This window comes from Cervus canadensis, chromosome 24, assembly GCF_019320065.1.
Source record: "Cervus canadensis isolate Bull #8, Minnesota chromosome 24, ASM1932006v1, whole genome shotgun sequence".
NCBI lineage: Eukaryota > Metazoa > Chordata > Mammalia > Artiodactyla > Cervidae > Cervus > Cervus canadensis.
In genome coordinates, this window is record NC_057409.1 from 11,412,893 (window position 1) to 11,426,947 (window position 14,055).

A 14,055-nucleotide genomic window follows, 5' to 3' on the forward strand; every position below is an offset into this window, starting at 1 on the left:
GGTGTCAGAATGGCCTGATCAGACCACTACAGCTACGGTCCTAATCAGATGGGGCCTCGGGGGAGGGGACGCAGGCGACCACAGCCTCTGCTGCAGCGGGATCCAAGTGAAGGTCCCAGATCACACCTGCTGGCTTTTTCTGCTAGTGAGACCCAGGGCTGCTCGGCCACAGCTAGGGGACCCGCATCTGTCTCTGCAGGAAGCTGGGACTGGCTTTCAGCCGCCACCCAAGCCAACCACCCTCCCGCATCTCTCACTTCAGTCGCCTTGTCAGTGCGGCAGAGATGGGCTGGGAGATCTCTAGGGCCCAGCCGGCTCCCGGATACGTGTGGTGTACAGGGTAACCCTGCAACCACGGTGGATGGGAGGTGGTGGGTAACTGGCCCAGCCTCCTGTCTCTCGGAGGTTAATTTTGAGGAGGATTCTGTGAGGGTCTCTGGAGGCTCCCCAGCAGGACTGGGCCCTGGTTGCCCATGGCAGGAACCAGCCTTCACTGACTTCTCCCCCTTCCTTGTCCCTGGCCCACCCCAGTCCCTCACTCTTGCTTCTTGGGGTCACCTCCCAAGGGAACTGTCTGCCCTCAGTCCTCGTCTTAGGCTCTACTTTCAGGGAAACCCTGAATAAAACACCTGGCTTTGTCATTCCTTGCTGAGTGATCTCAGGTGAATAATTTACCTCTCTGGACCTCAGGCTCCTCCTTTATCAAGAGGAAAGATAGTACCAGGGGCGCCCCTGTACCGCGCTGTAGGCCTGGCCCTGGGCTGAGGGCCGCTCGGCACGTCTCTGTGAGCACTCAGAACCTTGCCTCCCTGTTTCACGGGTGAAGGGTCTGCTGATCCGAGAGGTCAGCTGCCAGTCGGTGAGGCCGACTGGGGCCCTCAGCTCGCTGCTCTGACGGCCCAGTGCATTTGACGGGCGATGCATGGGAGGGCACGTATGTGGACTGGAAAGTGCTCCGGCCGTGCTGAGTGGCGAGACTAACGCTAAGTTCAGCATTTTACTGAAAACACAGGGACTGTGTCTGTCTTGTCTGAGCTCTGCAGCCCCAGAGCTCAGCACAGCGCCACACGATTTTTGCTGAGTGACAGAATTCCACCCCGAGCTCGAGGGAATGTGAGCCCTCAGCGGTTTTCCAGGGTGTGCTCCTCCGTGGGGTTTCTGCCTGTTTTCCAGGCCCCAAGCTGACATTCTTCCACCTCAAGCAACAAAAGACACACTCGCCCAGGTTGGGGCCGTCTTCCTCGCGGGCCCTCACCCGTAAGTTCCCAGGCCTCGGGGGTCGGGACGTGGGTCACACCCCAGTCGGGAAAGCCTGGCCTGCTGGCCCACCGCGGTGCCTACCTGGCCGCAGCCGCTCAAAGTCCATCAGCATCCGGTAGGCTGTGCAGGGGTTGACGCCCAGGGTGGCGGCGCTCTGAAGAGGGATGTCACTTGGGACTGTGATGAGCTCTTCCTCGCTGAACACAGCCTCAGTCCGCCAGGTTCCTGGGGGGAGGCAGGGGAGTAAGGAAGGACCCCCCCCCCACGCCCAACCCCAGCTCCCCCTCCTCAGTGGACAGGCACCAAGGACGGCGGGCTTCAGGAATGCTTGGAGGGAAATAAGAAAACCTTGAGGTCTTTCTGAATGTCTTTGAGCCCTGGTGATAATTACGTTAGGGAGACTGTTACCCCCACATGAGTGACCAGGAGACTGAGCTGGTGTCACACAGCAGGAGGCGGAGGATCTCCAACTATTGGACTCCAAGGGTGAGAGAGCCACATCATTATCAGGGCAGGAGAAGTTGAAAAAAGCCCCAGGTTCCCGCTCGGGTCTCATTCTCACCTAAGGCAGGGTGACTTGGGATGGTATTATGGAAAAAAGCATGCAGGTCGAAGTCGAAGGCCTAGGTGTGGGCCTTGGCTTTGCTGGTCTGCTAGTCTGAGCACAGTGACTGAGTTCTAGTTACTCTATTATGCAGATGACACCGGCAAGAAGAGTTTTGAGTAGTCTCCCCAAGAGATGCTGCACAGATTACGTGATATACGGGAAATGAAACAATCCTGTAAACTGGGGAAAAAAGGCTCCTTAACCCCCAACCTTAAAACTCAACATTCAGAAAGGTAAGATCATGGCATCTGGTCCCATCACTTCATGCCAAATAGATGGGGAAACAGTGGAAACAGTGACAGACGTTATCTTTTTGGGCTCCAAAATCACTGCAGATGGTGACTGCAGCCATGAAATTAAAAGACGCTTGCTCCTTGGAAGAAAAGTTATGACCAACCTAGACAGTGTATTAAAAAGCAGAGACGTTACTTTGCCAACAAAGGTCCATCTAGCCAAAACTATGGTTTTTCCAGTAGTCATGTATGGATGTGAGAGTTGGACTATACAGAAAGCTGAGCGCTGAAGACTTGATGCTTTTGAGCTGTGGTGCTGGAGAAGACTCTTGAGAGTCCCTTGGACTGCAAGGACATCCAACCAGTCCATCCTAAAGGAGATCAGTCCTGGGTGTTCATTGGAAGGACTGATGCTGAAGCTGAAATTCCAGTACTTTGGGCTCCTGATGCGAAGAAGTGACTCATTGGAAAAGACCCTGATGCTGGGAAAGATTGAAGGCGGGAGGAGAAGGGGACGACAGAGGATGAGATGGTTGGATGGTTTCACTGACTCAATGGACATGACTTTGAGTAAACTTCGGGAGTTGGTGATGGACAGGGAGGCCTGGTGTGCTACAGTCCATGGGATCGCAAAGAGTCGGACATGACTGAGTGACTGAACTGAACTGAACTGAACCCCCGACCCACATTCCAGTTCCAAACAAAAGAATGATAAAATGTCCAGTTTAAACGCCTCACTCAAGAGGACAGGAACCGAGGCTGTGACCTGCCCCGAGTCACCTGGCTCCCTGGGCAGATACTCATCCTACACCAGCTGTGAGCCAGGCCCTTGAACAATGACACGCTCCTGGTGTTCATGGGGTGCTTGCTCAAGTGGAGCAGAACAGGAGAGACACAAATGAGTAAGTATGAGCATTGTAAGTTATACAGGGAGAGAGAAATGGGGGGAGAAAATGACTTCAGACAGGAGGAGTGAGGGGTAGCTTCTCTGAGGAGGGGACAGGCTGAGAGGTGAAGGCCAGAGATGCAGCCACGCAGTCCGCAAACATTCCCGTGGAGTAAGAAGCACAGACTCTTGAGGCGGGACAGAGACAGGAGTGGAACAGGACAAATACACACTGGAGGGGAGACCGTGGTGGGAAGAGTGGCTGGAGATGTAGCCGATGCGGCACTGGCTGGATGGACGTCATGAACCAGTGAAGTTGCTCAGTCGTGTCCGACTCTTTGCGATCCTATGGACTGTGGCCTACCAGGCTCCTCCATTCATGGAATTTTCCAGGCAAGGGTACTGGAGTGGGTTGCCATTTCCTTCTCTAGGGGATCTTCCTGGCTCAGGGATCGAACCCAGGTCTCCTGCATTGCAGACAGACGCTTTACCATCTGAGCTACCAGGGAAGTACCCCTTTCAAGATCTTGACCCACAGTAACCGCGTGTTACACTAACGCAGTCCATGTACATATATACATACATACACACACACACACACACACACACCCCTAACAGAAGCCAAAGTTTCACAGAACAATACTTAACCTTACTCTATGTGACGTGTTGTACTCTGGGTCATGGCGTGAAGAATGGATTTCGTTTTAGTGAACAGGAAGCTTCTAATTTTAAAAGTCAGTCTGAGGTGATTGGATTTACGCTTTAAGATCACTTTGTTGCTGCAGATGTATGGATGGCCAGTAGGCATGTGAAAAGAGGCTTGACATCACCAGTTATTAGAGACATGCAAATCAAAACTACAATAAGGTACCATCTCACACTGGTGGTCAGAATGGCCATCATTAAAGTCGACAAATAAACGCTGGAGAGCATGAGGAGAGAAAGGAACCCTCCTACACTGCCGGTGGGAAAGTAAGCTGGCACAGCCACTATGGAGAACAGTATGGAGGTTCCTCAGAAAACTAAAAATAGAGTTGCCACATGATCCATCAATCCTACTCCTGGAAATATACCCAGACAAAACTATAATTCAAAAAGATACATCACTCCTAAGTTTCCAGTAGCACTGCTTACAACAGCCGAGACATGGAAACGACCTAAATGTCCATCAACAGATGAATGGATAAAGAAGACGTGGTACATATATACAATGGATTACTACTCAGCCATAAAAAAGAATGAAATAATGCCATCTGCAGCAATGCGGATGCAACTTGAGATTATTTTAATAAGTGAAGTGTACGTCATACAGAGAAAGACAAATACCACAGGACATCACTCAAAAATATGGCACAAATAAACCTATCTACAAAACAGAAACAGACTCACAGACACAGAGAACAGATCTGCCATTGCTGAGGGCGAGGCGGTGAGAGAGCGGGATGGATTGGGAGTCTTGGGTTGGTAGATGCCAACTATTATGTTTAGAATGGACAAACAAGGTCCTACTGTATAGGACAGGGAACTATATTCAGCATCCTATGATAAAACATAGTGGAAAAGAATATAAAAAAAGAATGTCTACATATGTATAACCGAGTCCCTCTGCTGCAGAGCAGAGATTGGCACAAGTATGTGTCGTGTACTCAGTCGTGTCTGACTCTTTGCCACCCCATGGACTGCAGCCCACCAGGCGCCACTGTCCATGGAATTCTCCAGGCAAGAATACTGGAGTGGGTTGCCATTTCCTCCTCCAGGGGATCTTCCCGACCCAGGGATTGAAACTGGGTCTCCTGCATCTCCCGCATTGGCAGGTAGATTTTTTATCACTGAGATACTTGGGAAGCCCCAAATCAACTATACTTCAATTGAAAAAAAAAAAAAATCACTCTATTGCTATGTGGAAAAGATGTGAGGAAAGGGCAGAGTAGAAATAGGAAAGCTAATCAGGGGGCTACTGGAGGGGCCCAGAAGTAAGGTGCTGGTTGCCTAGACTTTGGTAGCAGGGATGAAGAAGAGTAGATGGCTCTGAATTATGTTTTGAAGATAGAATCAACAGGATGTGAGGAGCATTGGGTGAAGGGTGACAGGTCCTCACCCCTGCACGCAGGGACCCACATAAACCAGAGTCAGACATACGCAGATTCAAGCCCTGGCTTGCGGAGGACTTTCTGAGTCACCTTAGGGTAACGACTTGGAGCCTTGTTAGCGTGCTGTCTCAGGGGTCCTCAGCCTATTCTTCCAAAGTTCTTGACTGTGTGCTCATGACCCACTGTCCTGGCTCTATTGTGGTCCAGGGTGAGGAGCAGGGGGCAGGCTGTTAGGTGTGCTGCAAGAGGGGAGAAACAAGGTGGGCTTTAGGGGTCTGGAACTGGGGCCAGGAGGCAGGAACACTCTTTACTAAAGGCTGTGTCAATCCCAGAGAAGACTGCTGGCTGAGAAAATAAGAGACTGAAAAACTGAAGGGGTGCTTTGAAGTCCAGAAGCTGTCTTGTCTTTCTCTGGGCTTTGGGCAGCCTAGTTTTCAGATTTTCAGCATCATCTTTATAATCATCACCCCCTTCATCTTAGTCAACATTTACTGTTCTCTACTCTGTGCCAAACGCTTAGTGAATGGCTCTCTGTGCATGAAATCAAAGGTGTTTTCTAATTCCTCTTAATGGCAGGACGATGGAAATCCAGCCCTTGACATGGATTTCTGGGGCTTGGCAGTCGCTAATCCTCTTCTTAAGAGAACCGGGGTGGGATGGGGGCAGCTTCCACGTCAGCCTCCAGGGCTTTTAGGGGAAAGTAGAAACCCTTAGGCTTCCGAGTTGAAGAGAGCTGCTTAAAAACCCCAGCTCTGCGGCTCGCTAGTTGTGTGACTTTGAATGATCACGCCACCCTCTCTGAGCTGCAGTTCTCCTGATCTATGAAGTGCGGAGGACAACACTCCCATCAGTGTGAAGGCGGCACAGACCATCACTGTGCCCGGCACACAGCAGGGGTGGAGCCCCCCATGGTCTCCGTTTCTGACCGGCATTTCCCAAGCCCGAGTTCTGAGGGCTCCCAGCCCCCACTCAGGCGCACCCAAGCCTTAACTGTGTCCGTCTTCTAATGCAGGGGTCACTAGACTATGGATCATGGGCCAAACCTGGCTCACCACCTGTTTTTGTAAATAAAGTTTCATTGGAACACAGCCCACTTTTTAATGTATTGTTTATGACTATTTACAATGGCAGAGTTGAGCAGAAGTGGAATGGGCTGCAAAGTCTAAAATATGTATTCATTGGCCCTTTAAGAAAAAAGTTTGCCAATCTCTCATCTAAGCATATGGAAATTTAATGTTTGCAAAGGTCATTGTATGTATTCCTTCAGTTGAGACTCACAAGGCAATGATAATTAGCTCCATTATAGAGATGGGGAAACTGAGGCTCAAGGTCACTGTGATTTAAACAAGGTCATGGGGGGGGGTGGTAGTGTTGGTGGAAGGAGGAGAGCCTGCATCTGACCCCCAGGCCAGTGCTTGCTAGGCCCCGAGGTGCCTCAGGGGGGTCTGAGTGTTTCCAACGGGCAAGTCAGTTCGCACATTCTCTGGCCCTGCCTCCCCTGGGTCTGGGGAAAAGGCTGACTACAGGCACAGCAGCAGCTGAGCGGCTCAGAGCATGAGAAATGACCAAGATCTGGCCAGCTGAGGACTTCTCTGTTTAATGACGGCCACTGTACTCAACGGTAGTCTTTTCTAGAAGAAAGACTGTCTGTTCACTGCTGCACGCTAGAGCCCCACACGCTACGGATGCTCACAAGATGTTTACTGAATAAACCGAGTTAATTATCGTCTTGACAATGAAAAAACCCTCATCCTTTCTGACTGGTACCTGGTTTAGAAGAACCACCTTGTCTCTGGGGGAGAAATCCCAGTTCTGGCTACGCCACCACCACACACGTGCAATCACCCACACACTCCCGGTCCGCGTCCTTTCTTCTCTCCCATCTAATCACCAAGCCCTCTCATGCCAGCTTTTCTGTTCACCCGTCTCTCCAATCCCACAGCACTGTCTGTCCAGACCCTTATCATCTGAAGCTTGGATCACTCGGCCACCTCCTCACTGGCTTCCTGTCCCCCGCCCCGCACCCTCTGTCCTTTCAGAGCGTTCTCTGTAAGGTACACGTCTGATCAAATCGTTCCTCGCCTTCACCCTTCATCAGTTCCCCCCACCTCCACACAGCGACTGTGGGTGTGAGCTCTCCGTGACCAGGGCCCCATCGACGTCTCCAGCCTCCGCTTGCTTCTCTGCACCCCGTTGTGACCCAGCCGCAGAGCGGGCTGCACTGCTGCCGGCGCTGTGCCTTCTCCCATCGCCACACCTCTGCCCCTGGCTGTGTTTCCGCTGTCTTCTAGACCAGCGGTCCCCAACCTTTCTGCACCAGAGGCTGGTTTTGTGGGAGGTAACTTTTTTGCAGCAGTGGGGGGGCGGGGGGTGGAGGATCAGGTGGTAATACGAGTGGCGGGAAAGCGGCAGAGGAAGCTCCTGCTGTGCAGCCTGGTTCCTAACAGCCTCAGACCGGGACCGGGTCCATGGCCCCGGGGGTGGGGTGGGGTTGGGGACCCCAGTTCAAGCCTCACTGCTCTGGGAAGCCTTTCCTGACGCTCCCCAAGACAGGGAGCTCTTGCCTTTGTGTTCACCCTGGGATGACAGCACTCGTTACACTGCACTGTGGTAAGTGCCATCCTCCTACCCCCAGCCAAGGGCACGTGGAGGGCAGAGGCTGTGTCAGACCACGCTGGGGGCCCTTCACTCCGCCTGGGTAGGGGGTGGGTGGCCCGAAGCCACCTGGTGGGGGGGGGCGGGGTATATGAGAGGGTTGAGCCATTCTTGGAAGCACCCCTGATCTCAGAGAAGGAAAGAGCTTTGTAGACTCCTGGTATTATTTTTTTTTTTCCTGCCCAGTACATTCTTCGTTCTAGAACTGTTCCCTCCTAACCTCTGGGATTGACAACTGCAAGGCCCCACTCTCTACACCACAGATGTTGGCAAGAGACTCAGCCAGGGCAACTGGGAGCGGCCCAAGCCCCACCCCCTGGTGATAGGCTCGTGGATGGGCAAAGACCCAGGCGGGGCTGGTCAGAGCCCTTCCGGGGGATGGACGCGGTCGTACTGGACACATTGTGGGGGACACGCTATTCTGTTTGCTCTCAGGATGATGTAAACCTCAGGCTGCCAGTGACTGTCCATTAAAGGTATGTATCAGAGTGGGTCTGAATCTTAGCTCCACCAACTAACGGCTGGGTGACCTTGGGCTAGTTACTTAATCCTTTACGTTTACTGTTGTCCCACCTGCAAAGTGGGAATAATAACAATATCTACCTCACGCTGTGGGCATATGAATAAATATAGGTAAAGTGCTTATAACAGTGCGTGGTACAAAAGGAGTGGTCAATATTTGTTGCTATTTCTATATCACTGTGGGGACAGATCCCATTGGAGGGCTAATGAGAACAAGAAAGAGCTCTCACAGACTTGGGGTTTCCAGATCCAGCTGTGCCTGAAGCTTTCCATCTCTTGTACCTCCCTGTTCCACAAATCAATTAACTGCTTTTCTGGCAAAGCAAGCTTGAGTTGACTCTTTGCAAGTTATAACCTCAAGAGTCCTCAGGTTGAAGCGGGAAAAACAGAGGCGACCAGAGTCTAGGGGGCTCTCTTTGCAGTCTGCTGTTTTGAGTTTGGACGAGGGCTTCTTCTTAGGCTTCAGTTCCTCATCTGTCCAATGGGGTGAACATCAGCCCTGCTTCCCTCTCAGGGCTGCTGCCAGGATCCATCTGTGTGACGTTTGTGCTCAAAACCCATCAAGTGCTAAAAAACACATCTCACCAAAGACTCCTTTCTAACACCATACACAAAAACAAACTCAAAATGGATTAAAGATCTAAACGTAAGACCAGAAACTATAAAACTCCTAGAGGAGAACATAGGCAAAACACTCTCCGACATAAATCACAGCAAGATCCTCTATGACCCACCTCCCAGAATATTGGAAATAAAAGCAAAAATAAACAAATGGGACCTAATTAAACTTAAAAGCTTTTGCACAACAAAGGAAACTATAAGCAAGGTGAAAAGACAGCCTTCAGGATGGGAGAAAATAATAGCAAACGAAGCAACAGACAAAGGATTAATCTCAAAAATATATAAGCAACTCCTGCAGCTCAATTCCAGAAAAATAAATGACCCAATCAAAAAAATGGGCCAAAGATCTAAACAGACATTCCTCCAAAGAAGACATACAGATGGCTAACAAACACATGAAAAGATGCTCAACATCACTCATTATCAGAGAAATGCAAATCAAAACCACAATGAGGTACCATTACACGCCAGTCAGGATGGCTGCTATCCAAAAGTCTACAAGCAATAAATGCTGGAGAAGGTGTGGAGAAAAGGGAACCCTCTTACATTGTTGGTGGGAATGCAAACTAGTACAGCCGCTATGGAAAACAGTGTGGAGATTCCTTAAAAAACTGGAAATAGAACTGCCACATGACCCAGCAATCCCACTGCTGGGCATACACACCAAGGAAATCAGAACTGAAAGAGACACGTGCACCCCAATGTTCATCACAGCACTGTTTATAATAGCCAGACATGGAAGCAACCTAGATGCCCATCAGCAGACGAATGGGTAAGAAAGCTATGGTACATATACACATGAATATTACTCAGCCATTTAAAAAGAATATATTTGAATCAGTTCTAATGAGATGGATGAAACTGGAGCCCATTATACAGAGTGAAGTAAGCCAGAAAGATAAACACCAATACAGTATACTAATGCATATATATGGAATTTAGAAAGATGGTAACGATAACCCTATAATGCAAGACAGAAAAAGAGACACAGATGTATAGAACAGACTTTTGGACTCTGTGGGAGAAGGCGAGGGTGGGATGATCTGAGAGAACAGCATTGAAACATCTATATTATCAAGGGTGAAACAGATCACCAGTCTAGGTTGGATGCATGAGACAAGTGCTCAGGGCTGGTGCACTGGGAAGACCCAGAGGGATGGGATGGGGAGGGAGGTGGGACGGGGGATCGGGATGGGGAACACATGTAAATCCATGGCTGATTCATGTCAATGTATGGCAAAAACCACTACAATATTGTAAAGTAATTAGCCTCCAACTAATACAAATAAAGGAAAAACAAACAAACAAACAAAGACTCCTCACCCTGTTTCAAAGAAACTTCCCAGGCGGCCCCGCCCGCTCTGTGACCGCACCCCCCTCACTTTCTTCTGCGGTCCCCTCCCACGTGCACACCCTCTGCGGAGGCTACACCGAGTTTTCCTCCATTTCCAAAAGTCACCTTTATGTCTTTGCTCCATTTGTGTTCTTCACATGCCACCATGTAGGGCTCATCTCCACCTACCAAAATTCATCCATCAGAGGTCCCTGCCAATGAAGCCTCCTCCTGAAGCCCTCGAGACTGTCTTTCTCACACACACAGTTGCCAGAGTTGCCTCTGCTTTCCGCGAACCTGCAGCACTCCCTTTGTGGAGGTTGTTGATTTGGAGATTTCGTCAGTTAAGATTTTAACCTCCCGGAGGGCAGGGGCTGTCTTCTTTGAGTCCCTGTTGCACCCTACATTCCCTAGGGATGTAAGAGCTCTAGTCAACATGGGTGCACAGTGCTGAGAGCTGATGCACTGTCTCCTGAGCGAAATAAACAGAGATGCTGCTCCCCTGGCCCAGCTTCCATCCCCCTTGGAGGTGGGTGTATGGACTTAGTAAATCCTGCGCTGCTTTCTTACACTGAGGCAAGGAGGAAATGTGTACCATGTCTGTGAAATAGGATCTGAAACAACACATGCTGGAGACACCTGGAGAAACTCACCCAAGCCAGGATTCGCTGGGATCACCCAGTCTCCTGGCTTCACCCCGGTCACACTGCTGCCCACGGCTATGACCTGTCCAACACCTTCGTTCCCTCCAACAGCAGGCAGCTGGGGAAGGAGGCCGTAGTTTCCTAAGGGAGAAGAGCACAGAGGGTCATCCATGAAGCTTGGGTGGGTTGGAGTCAGACGGACCTCAGCCCGATCTGACCAGCTGTGACTGACCAACCTCTCTGAGCCTGAGCTTCTTCATCTGTAAAAGGGGATATACTCCTCACTTTCACGGGTTATTATGAGATTAGATAACGCAGGGATTAAGCCCAGCATACTGCCGCACTTCACAATGGCTGGTTTGCTCCCCCACTGCAATTTTCCTAACTCTTGAAAAGCCTCACATTCTAGGGGGGGAGGCCAGAGGGGGCTCACACAGTGTGCAGACAGCCTCATCTGGAGAACAGCTGCCGCTAATCACAGGAATTTCACACCCACACCTGGGGAGGAATGAAAACGAGGTGGCGGCTAAGCAAAAAAGCCAATTAACATAAGCCACAGAAACCAAGGTTACCTTGGATCATATTTATGTCAGATGGATTGATAGGGGCCGCCAGCATCTTCACATGGACGTCTGATCCGCCCACAGCAGCCAGCTCCAGGTTCTTCAGTCTAAGCACAAAGCCAGAGAGATGTTCATGTCACCCAGGCTAGACAGGGAGTCTTTTGCTCAGATCATCTCCCCAAAGTAGGTCAGGCAGCAACATTTTTGAGCCGCCATTGTGTGCCCAGGGATGAGGGTTTTGTTAGGAGACAGGAGCTACAAGGAATTTGCACAGGATACAGGTTAACTCTCATTAACTGCAAGTGGACCGTCCTGGTGACCTCTTGACCCCACCGCCCACTCCAGGGCAGAAAATGGTTAACACTCCTGTGGGCCTGGGTTAGCCCTGTGCTGTCCAAACTTCCTTGATTTACTTGGTATACTAGTATTATGGATTCTCAGACCCCAGCTCTGACCCACTCAATCAGAATCTCCAGATAAGGGGCACCCCAAGGAAAAACCAGGAAACCCTTGCATGGCTCGCTTATTCTCCAATTTTTCTTTTTGCTCCATCACACATAGGGAAGACATTTCCGTTAGCTGCAGCGTGGTGAGGGAAAAAGAGAGATGGCTCATGGAGGTGGGAAAGAACTCCCTGGGCGACTGTAGCTCGCCCCCTGGAGAGACATCCCTTCATGATGAGGATCCTGGTCTGTCAGAAAGGATGCTGGATGGAGAGCGGCTGGTCTCAGTGTGAAGCTCCACCTCAGACGGCTTTGTCACCAAGAGCAGGTTTCTCCCGTGCTCCAGGCTTCCATTTCTTTATTTGTAAAGTGGGGGTGAGGTCACCATCACCTTCACCTGCACTTGATCCCATCCAAGGGCTCTTTCCATTTCAAGTCTGTATGGTAACTGCCTCTGCTCATAATGTCTACGCCCTAGACATCATGGTCTGTATCCATTGGAATGTTGGTTAATGGGTAAAACCTGTCCAGTGGCAATGCCCAAGTGCTACTTTTGTTTTTTTAATAAAAGGAGACCTTCCAACCGGAAAGGGCTGATCAGTGTATCATTAACAGACCAATGGAGCCTCGTGACTTTTAATTATTAGAGAATCCTTTTCTGTCTTTCTCTACATCTCTAAGACTTCTTGTTTGCAGTGCTTTTCTCTGCCCTAATGTACTCGTTAAGTAATAATTCTCCTTATTTTTACTTACTGAAGGCACATGTAACAGCCAACCAGAGGTTCTTAGCATTAGGCAACAGTGTCCCTTCACTAAGCTGATGTAATTCTACCCGCTTCCTGCTGTAATCTGACCTTTTAATTATACCTGAGGCTCCGCTAAGGATAAAAGTGTGATTTCCAAGAAACGGCTTGTACTGGTAGTAATAAAGGTGACAGGTATTTATGAGGTGTTTATTATACACCAGGTCCTATGGTAAGGGCTTAACTTTTGTTTCTGGCAGGGTCAGGCTGGTATTCAGGATCTCTAGTTTCCTGACCAGGGATCTAACCTGTGCCCCTGAAGGGGAAGCAGGGCCACCAGGGAAGCCCCTGTGCTGAAGGATTTAAATGCATAATCCAAGATTCCTGTGACAAAAGTATAAATATTCCCAATTTTTCAAGCAGGAAATGAAGGCTCCTAGAAATGATGAAATTTACACAGAGGAGGAGAATTGGCCGGGCTTCCCTCAGAGCTCAGTTGGTAAAGAATCCGCCTGCAATGCAGGAGACCCTGGTTTGATTCCTGGGTCTGGAAGATCCCCTGGAGAAGGGATAGGTTACCCACTCCAGTATTCTTGGGCTTCCCTTGTGGCTCAGCTGGTAAAGAATCTGCCTGCAACGTGGGAGACTTGGGTTTGATCCTTGGGTCGGGAAGATACCCTGCAAAAAGGAAAGGCTACTCACTCCAGTATTCTGGCCTGGCGAATCCCATGGACTGTATACTCCATGGGGTCAGACATGACTGAGCAACTTTCACTTTCAGGAGAACTGGTCAGGGAGGGGCTTATCTACTTTCAAGGTGCTCTTATTTACCTTGCTCTAATCCAGCAGCTGAAATTAGCATGGGAACCCCTCTGAAGGCCTACAAGGACCTCCAGGGACCTACCCTGGGAATCCTTGTACTGGATTATGACCAAAGTAAGAGGGGCCATGGACTTCCCAGGTGGTGCTAGTGGTAAAGAATCTGCCTGTCAATGCAGGAGATGCAAGAGATGTGGGTTTGATCCCTAGGTTGGGAAGACCCCCCTGGCGGAGGAAAATGGCAACCCACTCTAGTATTCTTGCCTGGAAAATTCCATGGACAGAGGAGCCTGGTGGGGTACAGTCCATGGGGTCACAGAGAGTCAGACACGACTGAGCACAGCACACACTCAAGGGAGGATGCGCTTTAACATGACTGCTCAGTTCAGGCCTCAGTCACGTTAGACTCTTTGCGACCCTGTGGACTGCAGCACGCCAGGCCTCCCTGTCCATCACCAACTCCTGGAGCTTACTCAGACGTATGTCCATTAAGTTGGTGATACCATCCAACCATCTCATTCTCTGTCGTCCCATTCTCCTCCCGCCTTCAATCTTTCCTAGCAACAGGGTCTTTTCAAATGAGTCAGTTCTTTGCATCAAGTGGCCAAAGTATTGGAGTTTCAGCTTCAGCATCAG

At 50.1% G+C, this 14,055-nt stretch overlaps 1 protein-coding gene across 1 annotated transcript in view; it reads right to left on the bottom strand.

The window, feature by feature from the left end:
• Positions 1–14,055, bottom strand: part of MECR (mitochondrial trans-2-enoyl-CoA reductase) — a 37,190-nt gene that overhangs the window by 9,081 nt on the left and 14,054 nt on the right. The window contains exons 2-4 of the mRNA XM_043444704.1: positions 11,424–11,521; positions 10,861–10,992; positions 1,342–1,485 (exon numbers count right to left, since the gene is read on the bottom strand). Of these exons, the coding sequence (XP_043300639.1) occupies positions 1,342–1,485; positions 10,861–10,992; positions 11,424–11,521 (374 nt within the window). The remainder of the gene's footprint in view (positions 1–1,341; positions 1,486–10,860; positions 10,993–11,423; positions 11,522–14,055) is intronic.